Source organism: Chrysemys picta, chromosome 6 (genome assembly GCF_011386835.1).
Source record: "Chrysemys picta bellii isolate R12L10 chromosome 6, ASM1138683v2, whole genome shotgun sequence".
Lineage (NCBI taxonomy): Eukaryota > Metazoa > Chordata > Testudines > Emydidae > Chrysemys > Chrysemys picta.
The window spans coordinates 30,334,424-30,351,487 of NC_088796.1; the positions used below are offsets into that span (position 1 = coordinate 30,334,424).

A 17,064-nucleotide genomic window follows, 5' to 3' on the forward strand; every position below is an offset into this window, starting at 1 on the left:
GTAAGGTATCATTGGAAAGGATATAATTTACTGAATGTGATTATCCAATTGGTATGCATGTACCATTTCTGTATCTAAAGTTAGGAATATGGACTATGTAACAATTATAACTGGGTGTATATTGGGAAGATACCCGCCAGACGACAGGCCATCAGAGTTGATGGGCCACAAGGAAGGAACAACAAGACCATGAAGATACTAATCTCGCTCCCTCCTGGGAGGCATCCATCTGGGGATGTAACTGTGACATAGTAGGTCAGGTGGTCTTGGCACCTGATACTGAACATTACCTGGGACTTCTTGTAACTTTCCACTGGAAGGAAAGGGTGTGTGTGTGTCAAGTTTTGAAAACAAAGGATTCCCACCTTATGTAAATCCCTATTTAAGGGTGGGGAGGAAGGCAAACGGGACTCCTCCACTCCATGGTCTGTCTACCCAAGAAGAAAGACTACAAAAGCCACCTGAAGGGAAAGGGGGGGGGGAAGGGAGGAGGAGTCCAGACTGAGACAGGGGTCCAGTCTGAAAAGAAATATAATTAGAACTCTGAACCACAGAAACTTTGCAACCTGCCTAAAATAACATTTAGGATGAGAAATTACATTTTGTAACCTGTTTCTTAAGTATATTGAGCTTTACTTGCGTATTTTGTTTTATTTGCACAGTAATCTGCTTTGTTCCGTCTATCTCTTATATTCACTGAAAATTCAGTAGTTAATAAACTTATTTCTTATTTATAATATAACCCAGTTTATGCAGTTTCTAACTGGGGGGCAAGAAGTGTGCACATCTCTCTTCACATTGAGGAAGAGGGTGGATTTTTATGAGCTTGTGCTGTGCCGATTTTTCTTTACAGCACAAGACAGTATTATTTTGGGTTTAAGCTCCCAAAAAGAGGTGTGCTCATGAGCACGGGGGGAGTCCTCTCACACAGAGCTGACTTCAGTCTATGTTTGCAGTGGGGTGTGGCCCTACCTATGTGTGTGTGCGCTGCAAGAGACCAGAGAGCCTAATTCATCAAAGCAGGGAGAGGAAACCCAGGCTGATTGAGCAGTGGAGGCTCAGTGAAACACCAGTATATCAGGTGGCATCCCAGAAAGTGGTCCAACCCGTCACAGCATGATCACTTAACTGCATAGTATCTCGACATCACTGGAAGGTGTTGAAGTCCAGTTAATCCACCTGAAGGCCTTCTCACATTGCTTTTCACCATTATGAGACAGTAGAATCTGTGTTAGTAGTTTGGTGAGATAAAAATATATCTTTTTGGCCAAACCATATCCCCTTTTGAAGATAGGTCAAAGCCAGTTTAGGCACTTTGTGCAGGCTGTGGAAATTTGTGGTATGGAAGTATCTTGAAAATCTGCATTTCTGCATTGTCGTGGATATAAATTGTCTTATCAGCAGTTTATCTTACATCCACCGCATGGATCTCATGGAAGAATATATAGTCCATTCAGAGTTTATTCCTCTTCCTCCTTTCATGTAATACTAGTTATGGCAATTACTGATAAATATGGTTGTTCATTTGGCCTTACTTCAGACCATCTTTGGGAGGGGTGAAAAATGAATCTGAATACTAAACATTCAACTCCCATGTTTGAGGAGCATGGTTAGTAACCTGGTAATCCTTGAGCATTTTTGTGATACTTGCCGATATTCTCCAGCCACTAGCTGTATGTTTAACTTTGGCTTCTCCTAAACTTAAAAGTTACAAATATTTGATGGAGAATATCTAAAATGGTAATAAATTAAGTCTGAGTGGAAATTAACAGACTGATTGCTCAACTTGCACTGGAAATGTTCCTCTTTCCTGAAAAAATCATTTTGTATAAAAGTTGAATAGTTTTTAAAAGGTTTCTCTTCCATACAAATGTATAGCATGTTGGATCTACTTCATGTAATGTGTAATGCTGACATTAATTTTGTCTTCAGAGAAAGACCCTCTGTGCAGATTGCCAACAGGCAAAAGAACTACTGAAGTGATGGCTAAATGACTTCGAAATTAGTAAAATGGTGAATTAGCCATCTAAAATTTATATAAGATAATTAAAACCAAGTAGAATGATTCAGACCATAAAATAGTATGTCTGCAGCTGAGGTCATGGGCTATGCTGCCCAAATTCATATGTTCAGTTTACAACAGTAATGAAGAACATAGAATATTTTGATTCTTCATGTATTAGTTTATCCCAAGAGAATCCTAGATTCTAAGATCTAATATGAACATAAGCTCTTCTATTTCCTTGCAACATGTTGTCTATGGTAATACATGCCATGTACCCTATACATTTAGGTATCTGATGTACTTTCCTTTAGGTAGTGCGATATTGATATCCTAGTAGTTTCACACTGAACCAAATGGCCAAACCTGTGAATTTTTATTTCACCAGCATATCAGTTTATTCATCACATGCAATATATTTCTCATGTGAAAGCAATGTGCAATTTCCATAAAAATACTGATGAGGAACTTCTGCAGTCCCATTTCCTTCTTATTAATTATATTATAGTAGCCTGTAGAAGCCCCAATCAGGGATCTGGGCACCAATCTACTAAGTCCTGTAGTAACAAGTAGCAAATGATAGTCCCTGACCCCCAAAAGACAGTCCCAAAGAGCTTCCATTGTTAAATACTAGGTTCAAACATCTCTTGGGTGGATATATGCAAATATAAAACCATAATTTCCTGGAATAAAAAACAATGCATTTTTCGTGTTGAACCTCTTGGCCATAATGTGATACGAAACAGGTAGCTTCTTGTATATATTTAATGTTGTCATTGTCAACTGCTTTGAAATGGTTTCCATGAAGCAGTCTCCTTGACCACATTACAATTCCAGCGGGAAAATGTTTGTGCATGTGTGTGTCTGTGCTCTGCATTGCTCTTTTCCTTCTAAAATTTAATAAAAAATTAGCAGTGGGGGAATAATCCCAGACAGTTAATTTAAGAAAGCTAAATAATGACACCTCGTACTTTAAGATATGGGGTACCCTCACCTCTGATTGACTTCAGAAACAGGTCCTAAATTTGCTGTGATTCATTTAATATAGACTTTTGCCTACATAACTGACATGAAGTTGGAGTCTACTTCCACGTACAAATGTTTTTGCACTACTGCATCTTACTAACCTTACTTGAACCTTAAAAGCTTTAGAGTCTTGGATGAAGACTACAAAATGTAGAGTATTTTTCTTTATCTAACATTTACTTATAAATGTGAGTTCATGCTCTTTCTCCTAAAGCCCTTCATTCTTTCATCAAACATGCTTCTTTTAAATTCATTGCTTTTTTCCACTGTATAAACTAGGTGGACCTAGACACTTACAGCAAGAATCTAAAGCATTTGGTTGTTATTAGAGTGATGATAGCTGACTCACACATGCAAAAAATTAAAGAAACCTTACAAATGTTCAAGTGATTTTTGTTTTGTTTTGTTTTGGGGCTATGGAGCACCAAACCACATCCTGTAGCATACATGGACCTTTTCCATTTTTTGTTTTTATTATGCAGTATCATTTAAGGCTAATAAAACAATCAAGGACAATATTTTTATTCTCTATTCCCAGCATTTTATTATTTTTTATTTAAATATAACATACTGTACATTGTTGATCAGCCTTTAAAAAAACAAAAAACCCACCCTCTTTAACTTGATCAGGAGATCCCTCTTATGATAAAAGGAACTATAATACTCTGGGAAGACTGCTGCAGCACAATTCTACCACAGTAAATACCAGAGCATGCCTATAGTGCAGGCCATCATTTTCCTTCAAGAATTTTTTATTTTTGTTAACCATCAGGAACCAACCATTCGTTCCACAGAATGGCTCCTGTCCCCATCTCTTCTCACTTCAGAAAAGTGATATTTTCTTTTCTTGGCCTCTGTGAGCAGCGATATGTTTTGCTAGAAGCTGTTTTAGTGTTTTGAAATCCTGTAATTATGAATGTTTACATATACACTCCCCTAAGTCATGTAAATGGCTCTGTGAAATGAGAACCTAGTTTGTACCATAGATGTTGTTAAAGTGGTTATCCAATACTATATTTGCTCAACCAAACATTTAATTTTTGTTGTGGGTGGTCCATTATACATTGTCATATGCAATTATTACTTTACAAATTTAAATAAGAAAACCTCCCTCTTAATATGACAAGTTTTGCTATTCAGTGTCAATTACAAATTTTATTTTAACATCTGAAATTCTACTGTAGGTCGATTTTTTTTTTAAATCTCATTCATCAACAAATAGGTTGGAAACCAAATACCATGAAATGCAATGTTAGCTACAAGCCAAAATGCTGTGCCTCAAATGCACTTTTTTGTTATAAAACAGCCAACTTTTTTTGAGGAACAGGAAATACAATCTGACCGTTCTCTATGTTCTACATGTTATGGGGAGGCTGCTGCTGCTTTTTTTTTAATACACAGCTAATACTTAAATAACGATTAACATTGGAAGTGCTGGTTAAGCATTGACTCAAATAAGTTACAGAAGATCACAATAACACCAGCCTTTCTATAGGTAAAACTTTAGTTAAAAAAAAAAAAAAGACACATGTAGCAAAACTCTCCTTTGTATCAAAATACAGTTTCCAAACAATAAAAATAAAACCAACTTTTCCCCAACAATACTGAAGATAGAACTGCACATCAATATAATCTCATAGTTATCACTTAAAGTATTTAGAAAAAATATTATTATACTACTTTTTTTTCTCACTACGGACACTGCAGAGAGGTTTATGCATTTATTTAGTGGAATACAATGTGAAGACAGTGGTACATGTTGGCTGATGTACTGTTTTCTATTCATCTGCTCTAACAAAATGAATCTCAATACGGTTATATTGATGAGCTATCCATAGCTCTCTAAATTTACAGAAATAAGTAAAGCAAAAAACAAACCTTATATTCTTTTAGGTTGACCAGACTTCATAATAGGCTTAAACTCATTTGCTCAAATTAAGCCGTGGAAATAGTAACATTTCATAAAAAGTGCCTGATATTGTGTTTTTTGAGCATTCATTTATTGTGATGGATATGAAAGAGATTCTAACTAGGGACACAGATGCTGTTCTTTAGCTGGCTCTCATAATGTTATATGCATTTGAAAGTAGTCTCTGATAAATGCATGATCATGAATATCCTATTGTCTTTATTCAGGAAATGATCCCAATATATGTCTGCGACTCTTCAAGCTGTTAATGAGGACAATTTGGTTGAATTATGCAGGTTAACTGAATAAGGACTGCAGGACTGTGCTCTTTTTGGACTCACTTTTTGGGAGCCAAATTCTGCTCTCAGGTGCTTCCAGCTCCACAGGATAATTCTGCTTGTATTTAATTGCATGCAATATTGCAATCTCATTAAAATCAATGGGCATGAGCCACATTTAGGAATTTTTCCAAAGACCACTAAAGGCAATGAAAAGATTCCCATTAACTGCAATGAATTTTGGATCAGACCCCTAAGTAAGACTATACATTAGTCCCAAATACAAATCAATGGGATCTGAATTACATACACATACACATCCCAAACACGAATACACCTGAGTACAGATTTGGCTCTCTCCATCCATTTCATACAAGCAACAAAACCCTCCTGACAATGTATTTCTTGAAGTTTGTTCTTGAGTGATGGCAGGTAGGATTCACAAACATAAACACATCCAATGTGTGTGATAAATCTGAGCACTGCTCCAGGTCCTTTTGCTTCAGTGCAAAACAGTTTAGAAGAAAACAGATTGGACATATTCACTGCAATGCTGACTTGTCAGTTTCCTGTTCTCAGGCAGTCAGTAAGGTTTTGAAAGTTTACTCTATCAACCCCTGTGAGAAAAGCTGAAAAAAGGGGGAAAAATAAGGAAGCAACTGAGGAAATCATTTAAAACCAAAAAAAGATATTTAACATCCTATTAAATAAATAACTTAGAGAGAAATAAAAAGGAATGAAGTTAGAATACACAGGCAAACCATACTATTCATTTTGTTAGAACAGTTTAACTCTAATATGCTTATATTTCTTAATCCTATCCATTCTTCCACGAGGCTACTCCAGAAACTTCTTTATTTGTGCATATGACCCAAGTGCTTCCAGTAAATGCTTGCGTGTTTAACTGTTCATTGGATCATTAGGCTTGAATGAGCAATGAAGGTCTTTGATATGAGTTAGTATTCCATAAATAACTTTCCCCGAAGATCATTCAACAGATTGTCTCACGTCCTGCAAATTCTATCACAGAGATAAAAAAACATTATTCACACTGGGAATAGTTCCCATCCCATTTGATCCAGCTTGTATCTTGATTATAAGATATGACACAGAACTAATTAAAAGTCCTTCGTGTGCCAGCAATGAGCACAAAACCTTCAAAGGCTTCCCCCCCTTTTCAAACAAGCAGACGTCTGCACTGTTTCTTTGCCTTTACTCTTCAAGAGGATTACCAAGTATACTTGACAAAAGAGCCTTTGGTTCAACTGCATCAATAAAACAGTTCCTTCATCTATGACATTACTACCATTGGAAGAAAGTGAGCTGAGGTGTTTTTCCTCCTTGTTTTCTGTCCTCTCTTTGTAGCTCCTCTTCCATTCAAGGCCACAAACATTTGTCTTCCATTGTGCTTCCAATTTAAGGATGCATATGTGTTGTATCCATTTTCTTCTATTCTTTCCTTCAATTTACAATCGCTGTTAAACTCTTTCTGTAAAAAGAGAAAAATGAACTGGCCAGTTCAGAATGTAAAGACTTTTTAACAGTGTTGAGGATAAAATAATATCGTATACAATAATATCCTGAAGAATTTCAAAGTGCTTTACAAGTTTTCAACATAATCTAGATGATTATTATAAAATTATACAGTTTGCTTATGGAAATATTTAACTGCATGCACATTATAACATGTCAGTTATGCTACAAAATAAAAATCTAACCGATTGGGCAATAAATAATTATATATAGTAATAAAAGTATATAATTCACCCACTAGTGACATGCAGCCACCTCTGGGACGGAACATGGCAGCAATACTACATCAGTTTCTTAGTTATAAGGTTTCTCTGTGTAGCAGTCATGGACTCATTCACCAAGTTGCACTTCTAAGCAAATGCAATCTTTGAAGTGTCTTGATCCAAGTTATTGGTAGCACATGTTAAATGAATCTATAAACTGTAAATTTTAAACAGTAAAGGCTCATTTAAACTAAAGTCCATTCATACCATTGTGGCATTGAAAAGGAGACTTTAAGTGGGTGCAAATCACTCTGGCAGTGTAAATGGATCTTAAAGTGGGTGTGAGGCCCCTTTAACATGCCAGAATGGTATAAAGGGCCTTACCATAAATAAGGATCAGGACCTGAAATACTTCAGTGCCTGGCCCAATATCCATATTGTAAGAATGTTCACAGTGAACCTAACAAATTCTGTATACACACTTCCAAGGATGAATGGTTTCCATTTTTCAAGAAAATTGGTATCAGTTTGCTAGGAGAGGATGTAAAACATAAAAGGCAAGTATGTTGTCATGGGAGGCTAATTGTTTCTGTAATATTTACCATACACAGATCTGCTTTTCAGGAGTGATGACAAGAATGTCTTTAATAAACAAATAGCTTCCATATTGAAAAAAGGAAGCCATTTCAATAAAGCCACTTAAATACAAATTGGAAGTCTTTTGCAAGTAGGTCATTTGAAACCCTGCACATTGAAATGTGCAGTAAGACACAAAGCAGTATGTATTTCTGTAATTCCTACACTGCAGAAAGGAAGTTCTTATTTACAGGGAAGCCCACAAGAACCCTACAATGGAACATGTAAACATTGACAACCTGCCTACCTACCTACATATGCAAAAAGAAGAACAGGAGGACTTGTGGCACCTTAGAGACTAACAAATTTATTAGAGCATAAGCTTGCTAATAAATTTGTTAGTCTCTAAGGTGCCACAAGTCCTCCTGTTCTTCTTTTTGCGGATACAGACTAACACGGCTGCTACTCTGATACCTACATATGGTAATTCTAAGGCACCTAGTCAAATGGCAAGACTAAAATTAAGAAGAAAGAATATGCTGAAATAATAAAGTGTTATTTATGGTACAAATAAGATTATTTTGAGATGCTTTAGACATTTTATTTCTGATTAATGTTGTTAGATACTTTGAGCATTTACAATGTAAAAACCAGCCCTGAATAAGCAGGAACATTTATATAGCAGATAGTTTAAGTGAGTCTTTAAAATAATTACATTGTTTCCAAGACATTTGAAGATACATAGAGACAATATACGACAACTACTTTTTATACAATTCATATAAATCTTCATGACTTATTCCTGTAGATTTCCATTTTAAAAACTGATCAAGAGTTCATTATACTTAGATACAACTAAGAACTTTCAAATCCAGGCTTAATCTTTCACCTCTCCTCAGGCCTTTTCTACCCTTGAAGGGCTACAGCTGCATCACTGCAGTACTTTAATGTACACACTACCTATGGGGACAGGAAGGGTTGTTCCACTAGTGTAGGTCATCCATCTTTCCGAGAGGTGGTAGCTAGGTTGATGGAAGAACTTTTCTGTAGACCTAGCGCTGTCTACACCAGGGGTTAGGTAGGCTTTACTACACTGCTCAAGGATATGGATTCTTCAGAGCCATGAACGATGTAAGGATGATGGGTCAACCTAACTTTTTAGTGAAGACCAGGCCTCAGTTATAAACTACAGAAAACATACTTTTGTTTTCTTCGCACAGTTGACTGAATCAGTCACACTCAATTTGACTTTCAAAATGCTCTGAGTCGCAGTAGTAGTCCATTAGCAGAGTTATGTAAGCTTGGAAAAACATCTCCAGGGGATATACTCTCTCTTTCCCAAAATAGCTCTTTATATTCACCACATTTAGAAACCTAAAGACTGCTTGGATTTGCTTTAATATTCCATCATTTGCTTCAGTGGAGAAAAAAGGCAAGTGGCCATAAACTTAAGCAACAGCTCTAAGCCACACTAATTCTCCTTCTGTCTGGTCAGTCCTGAATCCGATAAATAAATCAAATTAAAGAGCCCCGCCCCTTTGCCTGCTCATACTAGCTGTAAAAGACCAATCAAAAAGGCTGGCAAATATTTCTGATAAAAATAAAAATAACTCATTTGACTCCTTTTTCCCAGATGCAGAATTCTATTCTGATCCAAATTTTCATCCTAATTCACAGATGATAAAAAAGTTTTACTGGCATAAATTTGGCCATCAGACCCATTAGTGAATTATGCAGGCCATTCTAAACAAATGCCAGTGTCATGCTCTACCTGCAAGTTTATATATGGTCACTAGCCAATCAGGTCAAGATCATGTGGCCACTCAGGGAGCCACTCAGGCTGAGGAATCCTAGAAGATAGCCTACCCAAGTCTGAATTCCAAAGTAAGTCAAAGAGTTGGTGCAGTCGGATGCCCAGTGCTGCTTCCTGAGGACCCACTGGGCCTGGGTTCAAAACTGGAATTTGAGACCAGGGTCCTGACATGTACACTATAGATATATGTAGTATGTGTGTAAACTAGAGTTTAGTTCACCCATTCATGGGGTTATATTACATGTATCTGTGAAAATGATTGGTGATAATTCATATATTACCTATAAAAGATAGAATATGTGTTTGTAAGTACAGGTTTATCCAACTCTGATTAACCAAAGTTTGATTATGTTCCTGAGGATGTGATTATCCCCCTCTCTACTGTATTCTTGTGCGATAATCAGTGTTGCCCCTTTAAAGCTGGTGAATCTGAAAAGCTGACCAGTATGCTGTCCAGTGCACTCTAGAGTTGGGAACCTAGTGTACAGCCTTTAAATGCTTTCCACGCTGCTGCTCCATCATCTGAAACCCCTGTTTATGAGGTTTCAGATGCTTCCCCCAAAATTATTGACAAACAGGATTGTATTGTAGACAGGAAAGAATAAAATACCTTTAAATTTTTATTATTTTTAGATTCTCCCCAAAGTGTCTGCAGTTTTCATGCTGTGTTGGCTGCTACTTAGTGGGAGACCTGACCGGACCATACACCAGAACAGGCCATTTCAATGACGAATGCCAGCAGCCACTGCCAAACTTTAGCCTAATGAACAAACCATGGTGAGCTGGTTTATGAGAGCCTGAAATTTTGATGAAGAACTCCTTGAAGCTCTAATTACTAGAAAATTACAGATAACTGAGCTAGTCAGTAGGGGGGAACTATGGTTATGACTCCTGCAGTCCATTTTGAAAACAAAAGCAACATACTTACAGAGCCATAGACTTTTCCTTTCTTGTTCATGGCTAAATAATAGTTGCTGTTAATCGATTTAACAGCCACAACTCCAATTTCCACAGATGTTATCTCCAATATGCCTAAAATACAAAAATGAAATAAAATAAATCAATAAATGAGAGGCTCAGCTCAAAGACTTTTAATCATTTCATTAAAGAAAGTGATCTGCCTGTTATAGAAAAAAGAGATCAAACTTAAAATGAATCCCTTCAAATCATGCTAAAATCCAGTTAATATTCAGAACCAACCAACCAACAAGCTTTAGTAACATTCCTCTCCAAATCACTACAAGAGAATATACAAACATTGTTTCAATTATCATGTTTCCTTTGCTAACCCTGCATTTAAAACCCCCATAAAATACTTAAACAGTTCCACTCTTAGCATAGATTTCACTAAAAGTTATCAGAAGAGACATCTGAACCACAGCATTAAATTAAATCTATAGCATATGTCAGTAGAATGTCAGATTTGCCCCAATCTTCAAAAACAGTGGTAAACTATTTATTCCTTGTAGGACATTTAGATAAACTAAATCTCTCAGCTGCATTGAGCTGATAAATTCATTTTTGGCAAGTGTGTTGACATTCTGGGATATAGTAAGACTAACCTTGACATCCACATTATCTTGGGATGGCAGAGAAACACTCTGCTCTGTTTGTAATAAATGTGATTAGCATTTTTTTTGTTCAAGAAGAAAGCTTTCTGGGATACTGAATGGCTCAAAGGACCAGTAATGGGATACAGAGTCTTTTATCTTTAGGTTATTTTAATCCATATTGGGTTGTGAGTGTGACAAGTCACTGCCCCATGTGTGATGTTGGTGGTTCCTGTTAATATTAGACAAGTCTCAATATCAACAAAACCACTACAAAAATGTCATCCTGCAGTGTCAGTAGCAGGCCAGTGGGTATGAAGATGGAGCTAAAACTGACCGTGTCCACATTGGGATTAATATCTTGTTTAGGAGCCATATGTAAATTCAGGTTAAATATAGCTCATGTTAAACTGGTTTTAACATGCTAAAATAGTGGCCTGCCTATACTAGTGCTCATCAAGTTGATACAACCAGAAAAACTGCATGAGTGGTAGCAATGGTTGGAAATTTTAGGAATAACAAATCCTAGGCCTTCTACACTGGCCAAGCAACCTTAGGAACAAATTTAGTTGGAACCAGGTTTCAGCAAGTTTTCTACAGTGATGAGCTGCCAACATTTGAAGCAACGGGAACCCACAACAATTTCCCTCCAAGCTTGTGATAAACCTTGTGTCCAAGGGGTGCAAGTGCTCTCAGAAATAAGGGGTGGGGTGCTGGGGAATCCATTTGTTTTCCCAATCCCCTAAAAATTCCATATTATAATCACAACTAGGGAAGAAAACATAACTAGGCATTCACTGCATTAGCTGGAAATGTTTATTTTTTTGTCCTTAAAAAACATATTGAGTACATTAAGACTATAGAACCTAATTTACCTCAGTCTGAAGTGGGGCTTGGCATGGAGACCTTATGTGAAGAGCATCCTTTCCTGGGCCTTTCTTTGATAATTGTGCTACATACAGGGAAAAGCCCATTGTGAGTGGGGTACATTGGTGGGGTGATACTAGGAAGCTTGCAGTAATGCTATTTGGTCTGTAGTAAAGGAATTCTGCCTCTAGCATGGAGGAAATCTGTTGTTTGGGCCATGCATATTAAAAGCATTGTGAATCTATGTATGAGAGAACTATCAGGTAATTTTTAATGGTGAACAAGCTGCTGTTAATATTTATCAAAAATAAAGATAAACATCAAATGGACCCAGTCAATATTATGGATTATTTTTTCTCACTGAAGGATAAGTGGCTTCACCGGTGTATCCAGCAGCCACAGAAGTGAGTGAGGGCTTTCCATTGACCTGCTAGGAGTTGGATATTGTACTAACAACCTGCCACAACTAGGCACAACTAGGATCCTGCTGTTCCTGCATGCACAAAAGTCTAATTGACTTTAATAATAGCCACAAGCAGGAAATAACGGTGGAATCAGGCCCTTCCAAGTTTCCTTTCTGAAAATGAAAGGCCATTTTTAAGCAGAAAGCAGAATTAGAAATTTTCCAGTTTCTCTGTCTTGTCCACGTTGAGAGTTACAAACTATTCTTTGGTCTCTGTTTTTTGTTTATTTAAATTACTCTGTTTATCAAATCTCTTATTACAAATTTGGGGTAATAACAGATATGTGTGACTCAAATCTATAACTATAATAAAATATAAATCCTGACAGGCATGAACAATTGAAGCGGTCCATATTATTGAAAACTTTGAAATAGCCCTCTTCCTTCTGCCATAAGTCTTGTGAGTTCACATTTTCCCCTGCAATAAGATAAATCATTGTGGTGCGGGATAATGTAGATTACAGAATTCTGTAATCTAAAAGAACTCCATTATGGTGAGATGAGCCTGATTATCTACTGAAGTCTACATTCATCTCCCCTGAGAACCTAAACACTTATAGTGTGAGTAAACACTGAATGAAGATGCAATGAATAGTGGTGCAGATCCACTGCCAGTGAGGAGCAGGGAAAGAGGTTTACAATAATATCCAGATCTCAACTCTCTCACCTCCAAAGGCAGGAAAAACAGTAAAAGTAGGGACCCATTGGGAATCTGGAGCTTCCTGACTAGTTCCAGTCAGGAAAAGACCTGGGCAGTCAGATCAGTGAAAGCTTATGATATCTCAGTCAACATTAACATACACATGCTTTAGGGGATCCCTTGACTGTAAAGTCAGCTTGAGGTATAACTTGAGTGTTGCCCCCAACTGATTCCCATTCACATAGACAAATCTCTAGCTTGAATTATGTGGTACTTTAAACTCAAACTAGCTGGCCTATCGGGGATGCTGCTGATGTTTGAGCTAGTGATGGCTACTCTGTGCTGGCAACCCAATCACTATGAGTGTTGTTTTTGGTGTGGCCTCTCTCCCTCGAGCCAGGCTAATGAGAGGTGTTAAACCAAGGTCTGTTCTATACTTAAAACTTAGATTGACATGGCTGCAGCACTCACAGGTGTGAAAAATCCGCACCCCTAAATGCTATAGCTATGCAAACCTAACCCCGAATATAGATGCAGCTAAGTCAATGGAAGAATGCTTCCATCAGCCTAGCTACCATCGCTCGGGGAGGTGGAGTTCCTACAGCAATGGAAGAAACTCCTTCCACTGCTCTAGTCTGTGTCTTAACTACAGGATTGCCCTATGCCACTCTAGTGCCCATAGTGTAAACATGGCTTAACTCTATAGTTAAGATGTACCCTTTGGTAGCATAGCCAAAGGGAAATAAGGACAGGACAGGAGTGAGGAGCTCCCAAGTTCTAATTCTAACTCTGCTACTAAGTTACAGTGGAGGCTACATTGTGTCATTTCACCTTTCCATACCCTGGATTCCCCACCTGTAAAATGGGGTAATAATACTTATTTACTAGCCACAGAGGAGAGTTTGAGAATTAATTAATTAGGGCCAGATCCTCAGATGACCTAAACCAGTGTAGCTCCATTGACTTAAGTGGAGTTAAAGCAATTTACACCAGCTGAGGATCTGGTCTTTAATGTTTACGCAGCTCTTTTGAGATTTATTGACATGGTCACCTGTCACACTCATATAGCTTCAGAGTTTCTCTTTGGCTTTCCTACAAGAGCATTCTGTGAAGAACAGCAGCTTTCTAGTTTCACTCCCCTGTTGGCCATTCACCTCCCTGAAAGTACTCCAGCTCAGAAACAAGCATCACTAAATGGAGGGACTGTAGATGACAACCCTTGGGTGGGGTGAATATGTGGTGCGAGCACTCCCTTTGCCAGCTGCTCCCTTTTTCTGTGTGAAAGATATGTTTTTGCTCTTTCCATGCCAGACAGTGATGGGGAGAACACAGACCATTATTTATAAGGAAATTTTAAACTGCTGTAATTCCTAGTGTGGTTCAAATAAAACCAGGTTGGATCCATTTCTAACAAAAAAAGAATCTACATTAGCATTTCAAGGGACTTTATTAATAAAGATATGTCAATATTGATTAAACTGAATTATATTTTGTCATATTATACTTGTAAGACTTGCAACATGTTAAAATAAAATGTCATTCTATTGACCAATATAGTATCACTTTTCAATATAACATATTTGTGAAATTTTCAAGTGCAGTTTGAAACTAGATAGTATATTGCTCAAGTACAAAATTGGAATTGAATTAGCCAGTCCTGTTTTGCACTTGAATGATGCACAATATATTGTACGTTGATACGGTGCTTTGATGCATACAGTGCAATAAACCATACTCAGTATAACATCAAATACAACAGATTTTTCTGGTAAACTGTGGTCATAATCTCACACTCCATTTTATCCTCATTGATAGAGCAGAAACTAACTCATCAGGATGAATGTTATTGCACTGGAATTAGTTTGACTGTACCCAGTAATGCTTGCCTAAAATGTGGCTGGGTACTTCTGAACTATTATCAGTTTCTTCTCATCACCATTGGTACAGGATTTATTCTCACTGAGACAGTATGTTTGAAAAACTTGGAAGCGTGGATAGAAAACATGATTTATGTCCCAAATGATAACTTCATAAATTCTCATCTGCACAGTCTTTCTGGAGATTTCAGCGGCGATTCATGTTTGAAATTAATCCTATGTTCTTAATTTACTCCCAGGTGGGTAACATCAACCAAATTCTGTGCTTACTTCCCACCCCCTATTGCCAATACAACCCTGGAAACTTCAATAGAGCTGCACACTAGGTCTGTTCAGAATTTGACTCTACTAGATCACACTGCCTCTTTCCCTATGCAATTTGGCCTAATTTATAGTCTCTTCTTTAGAGAAGTTATGTTTCAGGGCCCTGATTGAAAGTCCATATAAGGCAATGGAATCTTCCCATTTATTCTGTGATACAGCCATATGCATAATAAAATTTAGATGAGACCACCAATTCGTTTGACATAGGTCACAAAACAGCCACATATTGACTTTCATAAATGATGAGCCTGGAATGGATTCAAACCAATGGCCTTTGATAAAAAGATGAAAACATCTACATACAAGTACTAGTCACTTAAGTCATTGTGTCATAAGCTGGCCTGGGTAAGAAAGAAACAGATTCTTACAGTAGAACATCCCAATTTAAAGTTCTTTTCACCATCTAATGAAAATAACTCTTTGTTTTGAGACTGAAAAGGGAAATATTTGTGGCAAAATACATTATAGGTCAACTTCCCATTTGGGTCAACCATTATTCCATGCATTTATACAATGCCCAGCACAATGACTGGGGCTTGTAGGCACTACTGCGATATAAATAATGATACTACATCCAGGGCTTGCAGGATTAGACCCTATACGGTGCAGAAGTTTCATATTCCACAAGTACAATAAGCTTCATCATGGCAGATAAACAGACTGTGGCATTTTCATGGCTTAGTCTTTTAATTTCTACAAAACATGTAAAGTGGAAATTATTTTGTGTATAATTTGCCTTCATAATAACCACTATGAAAAACTAATGAAGCTATTTTGGGGAATCTCAGTAGTAGTTGCTCAATTCAATTTTATGTCTTGTAGGAATTTGGAAAGAAAAAGAAAAAAATCTTTGTGGCCTCCATTATGGTTTTAAAACAGATATCAGACTATTATTTTACAGTCGTAACTCTATAAACTGCAACAATTACAACTAATCCCATTTGACCACATCCACTGTAACAGCATGGTTTTCAATACCCAAATCATTTCCAACTCGTTATAATTAGAAACATTCACAATATCAACTTGAGATGTGCCCTGTAGCCATGCATGTGCTCACTTTACAGTTCCCAAAGGCTAGAAACATATTCTCCATAGGAACCAAATATATTTACCTTAAATAAACTGTATTTTTATAGTTTATACAAGTGTTCATTATACAAATGACAAGGCAAGAGAAGAATGGCTGGCCATCTCACACTACACAGAGGAATTGTAAAAAATAGCACTTATATGGTTTTGTATTGCTATTTGCAAACTTCTTGCGTCTTATAAAAGTGCTAGGCATCTGAACTGAAAATATTTACAGAAAATCTTTGGGCGAGTGTGGAATTTAATCACACGATTCCTTAGGAAATAGTTCAGTATTTTTTGTGATTAATAAAGTATCTGATACTTTATCAAGACACTACTGCACTAATAATTGAATGCAGCTAAGAGAGTTCTGGATGTATCAGTCAAAAAGGATTATAAGACTCCAGGACCTCTTTCTTTGAGGTGTAGGATGGCCAATCATTCTTCTGTTGCCTTGTCATTTGTATAATAAGCACCTGTAAAATCTCTAAAACTGCAGTTTATGTGTCTGTAAACCTAGACTTCCAGAATAATTCCACCTTCCATTGCCTGCCCCCCAATTCTGAGCCCTCCACCTACCCTTTTGATGGTGATCTCTTATGTTTCCTATCTGTTCTCTCCCCATAGGTATTGTCTCCCTGTTCCTGTAATGATCTTGGGGTTCATTACACAACAGACCAGTGAATGAGACAGGAATAAAACTTTTATTCCCCCACTTCCAGGATGCATCTCAAAATTCCTGTATTCATAATACTGTCCCTTATGAGGGAGCCTCTATAAATTATAGTCTTGCACAAACAATCTTTACATCTTTCATCCTAAAAATCCAACTAGCTCACTATAAACAGCTAACAACTGTCTAATAACACATACATTAAATTCTCAACCTGACTAGTACATTTCCGTAAACTACAATTCATATACCTAAC

At 37.1% G+C, this 17,064-nt stretch overlaps 1 protein-coding gene across 4 annotated transcripts in view; it reads right to left on the minus strand.

Annotated features, from left to right (window-relative positions):
- Positions 1-3,546: 3,546 nt before the first annotated feature.
- The window catches only part of FGF10 (fibroblast growth factor 10), a 125,084-nt gene continuing 111,566 nt past the window's right edge, over positions 3,547-17,064 (minus strand). For all 4 annotated transcript variants that reach the window (XM_042857520.2, XM_065598905.1, XM_065598906.1 and 1 more), the window contains exons 3-5: positions 10,269-10,372; positions 6,522-6,704; positions 3,547-5,844 (exon numbers count right to left, since the gene is read on the minus strand). In XM_042857520.2, coding sequence (XP_042713454.1) covers positions 5,818-5,844; positions 6,522-6,704; positions 10,269-10,372 — 314 coding nt within the window. In that variant the 3' untranslated portion in view covers positions 3,547-5,817. The remainder of the gene's footprint in view (positions 5,845-6,521; positions 6,705-10,268; positions 10,373-17,064) is intronic.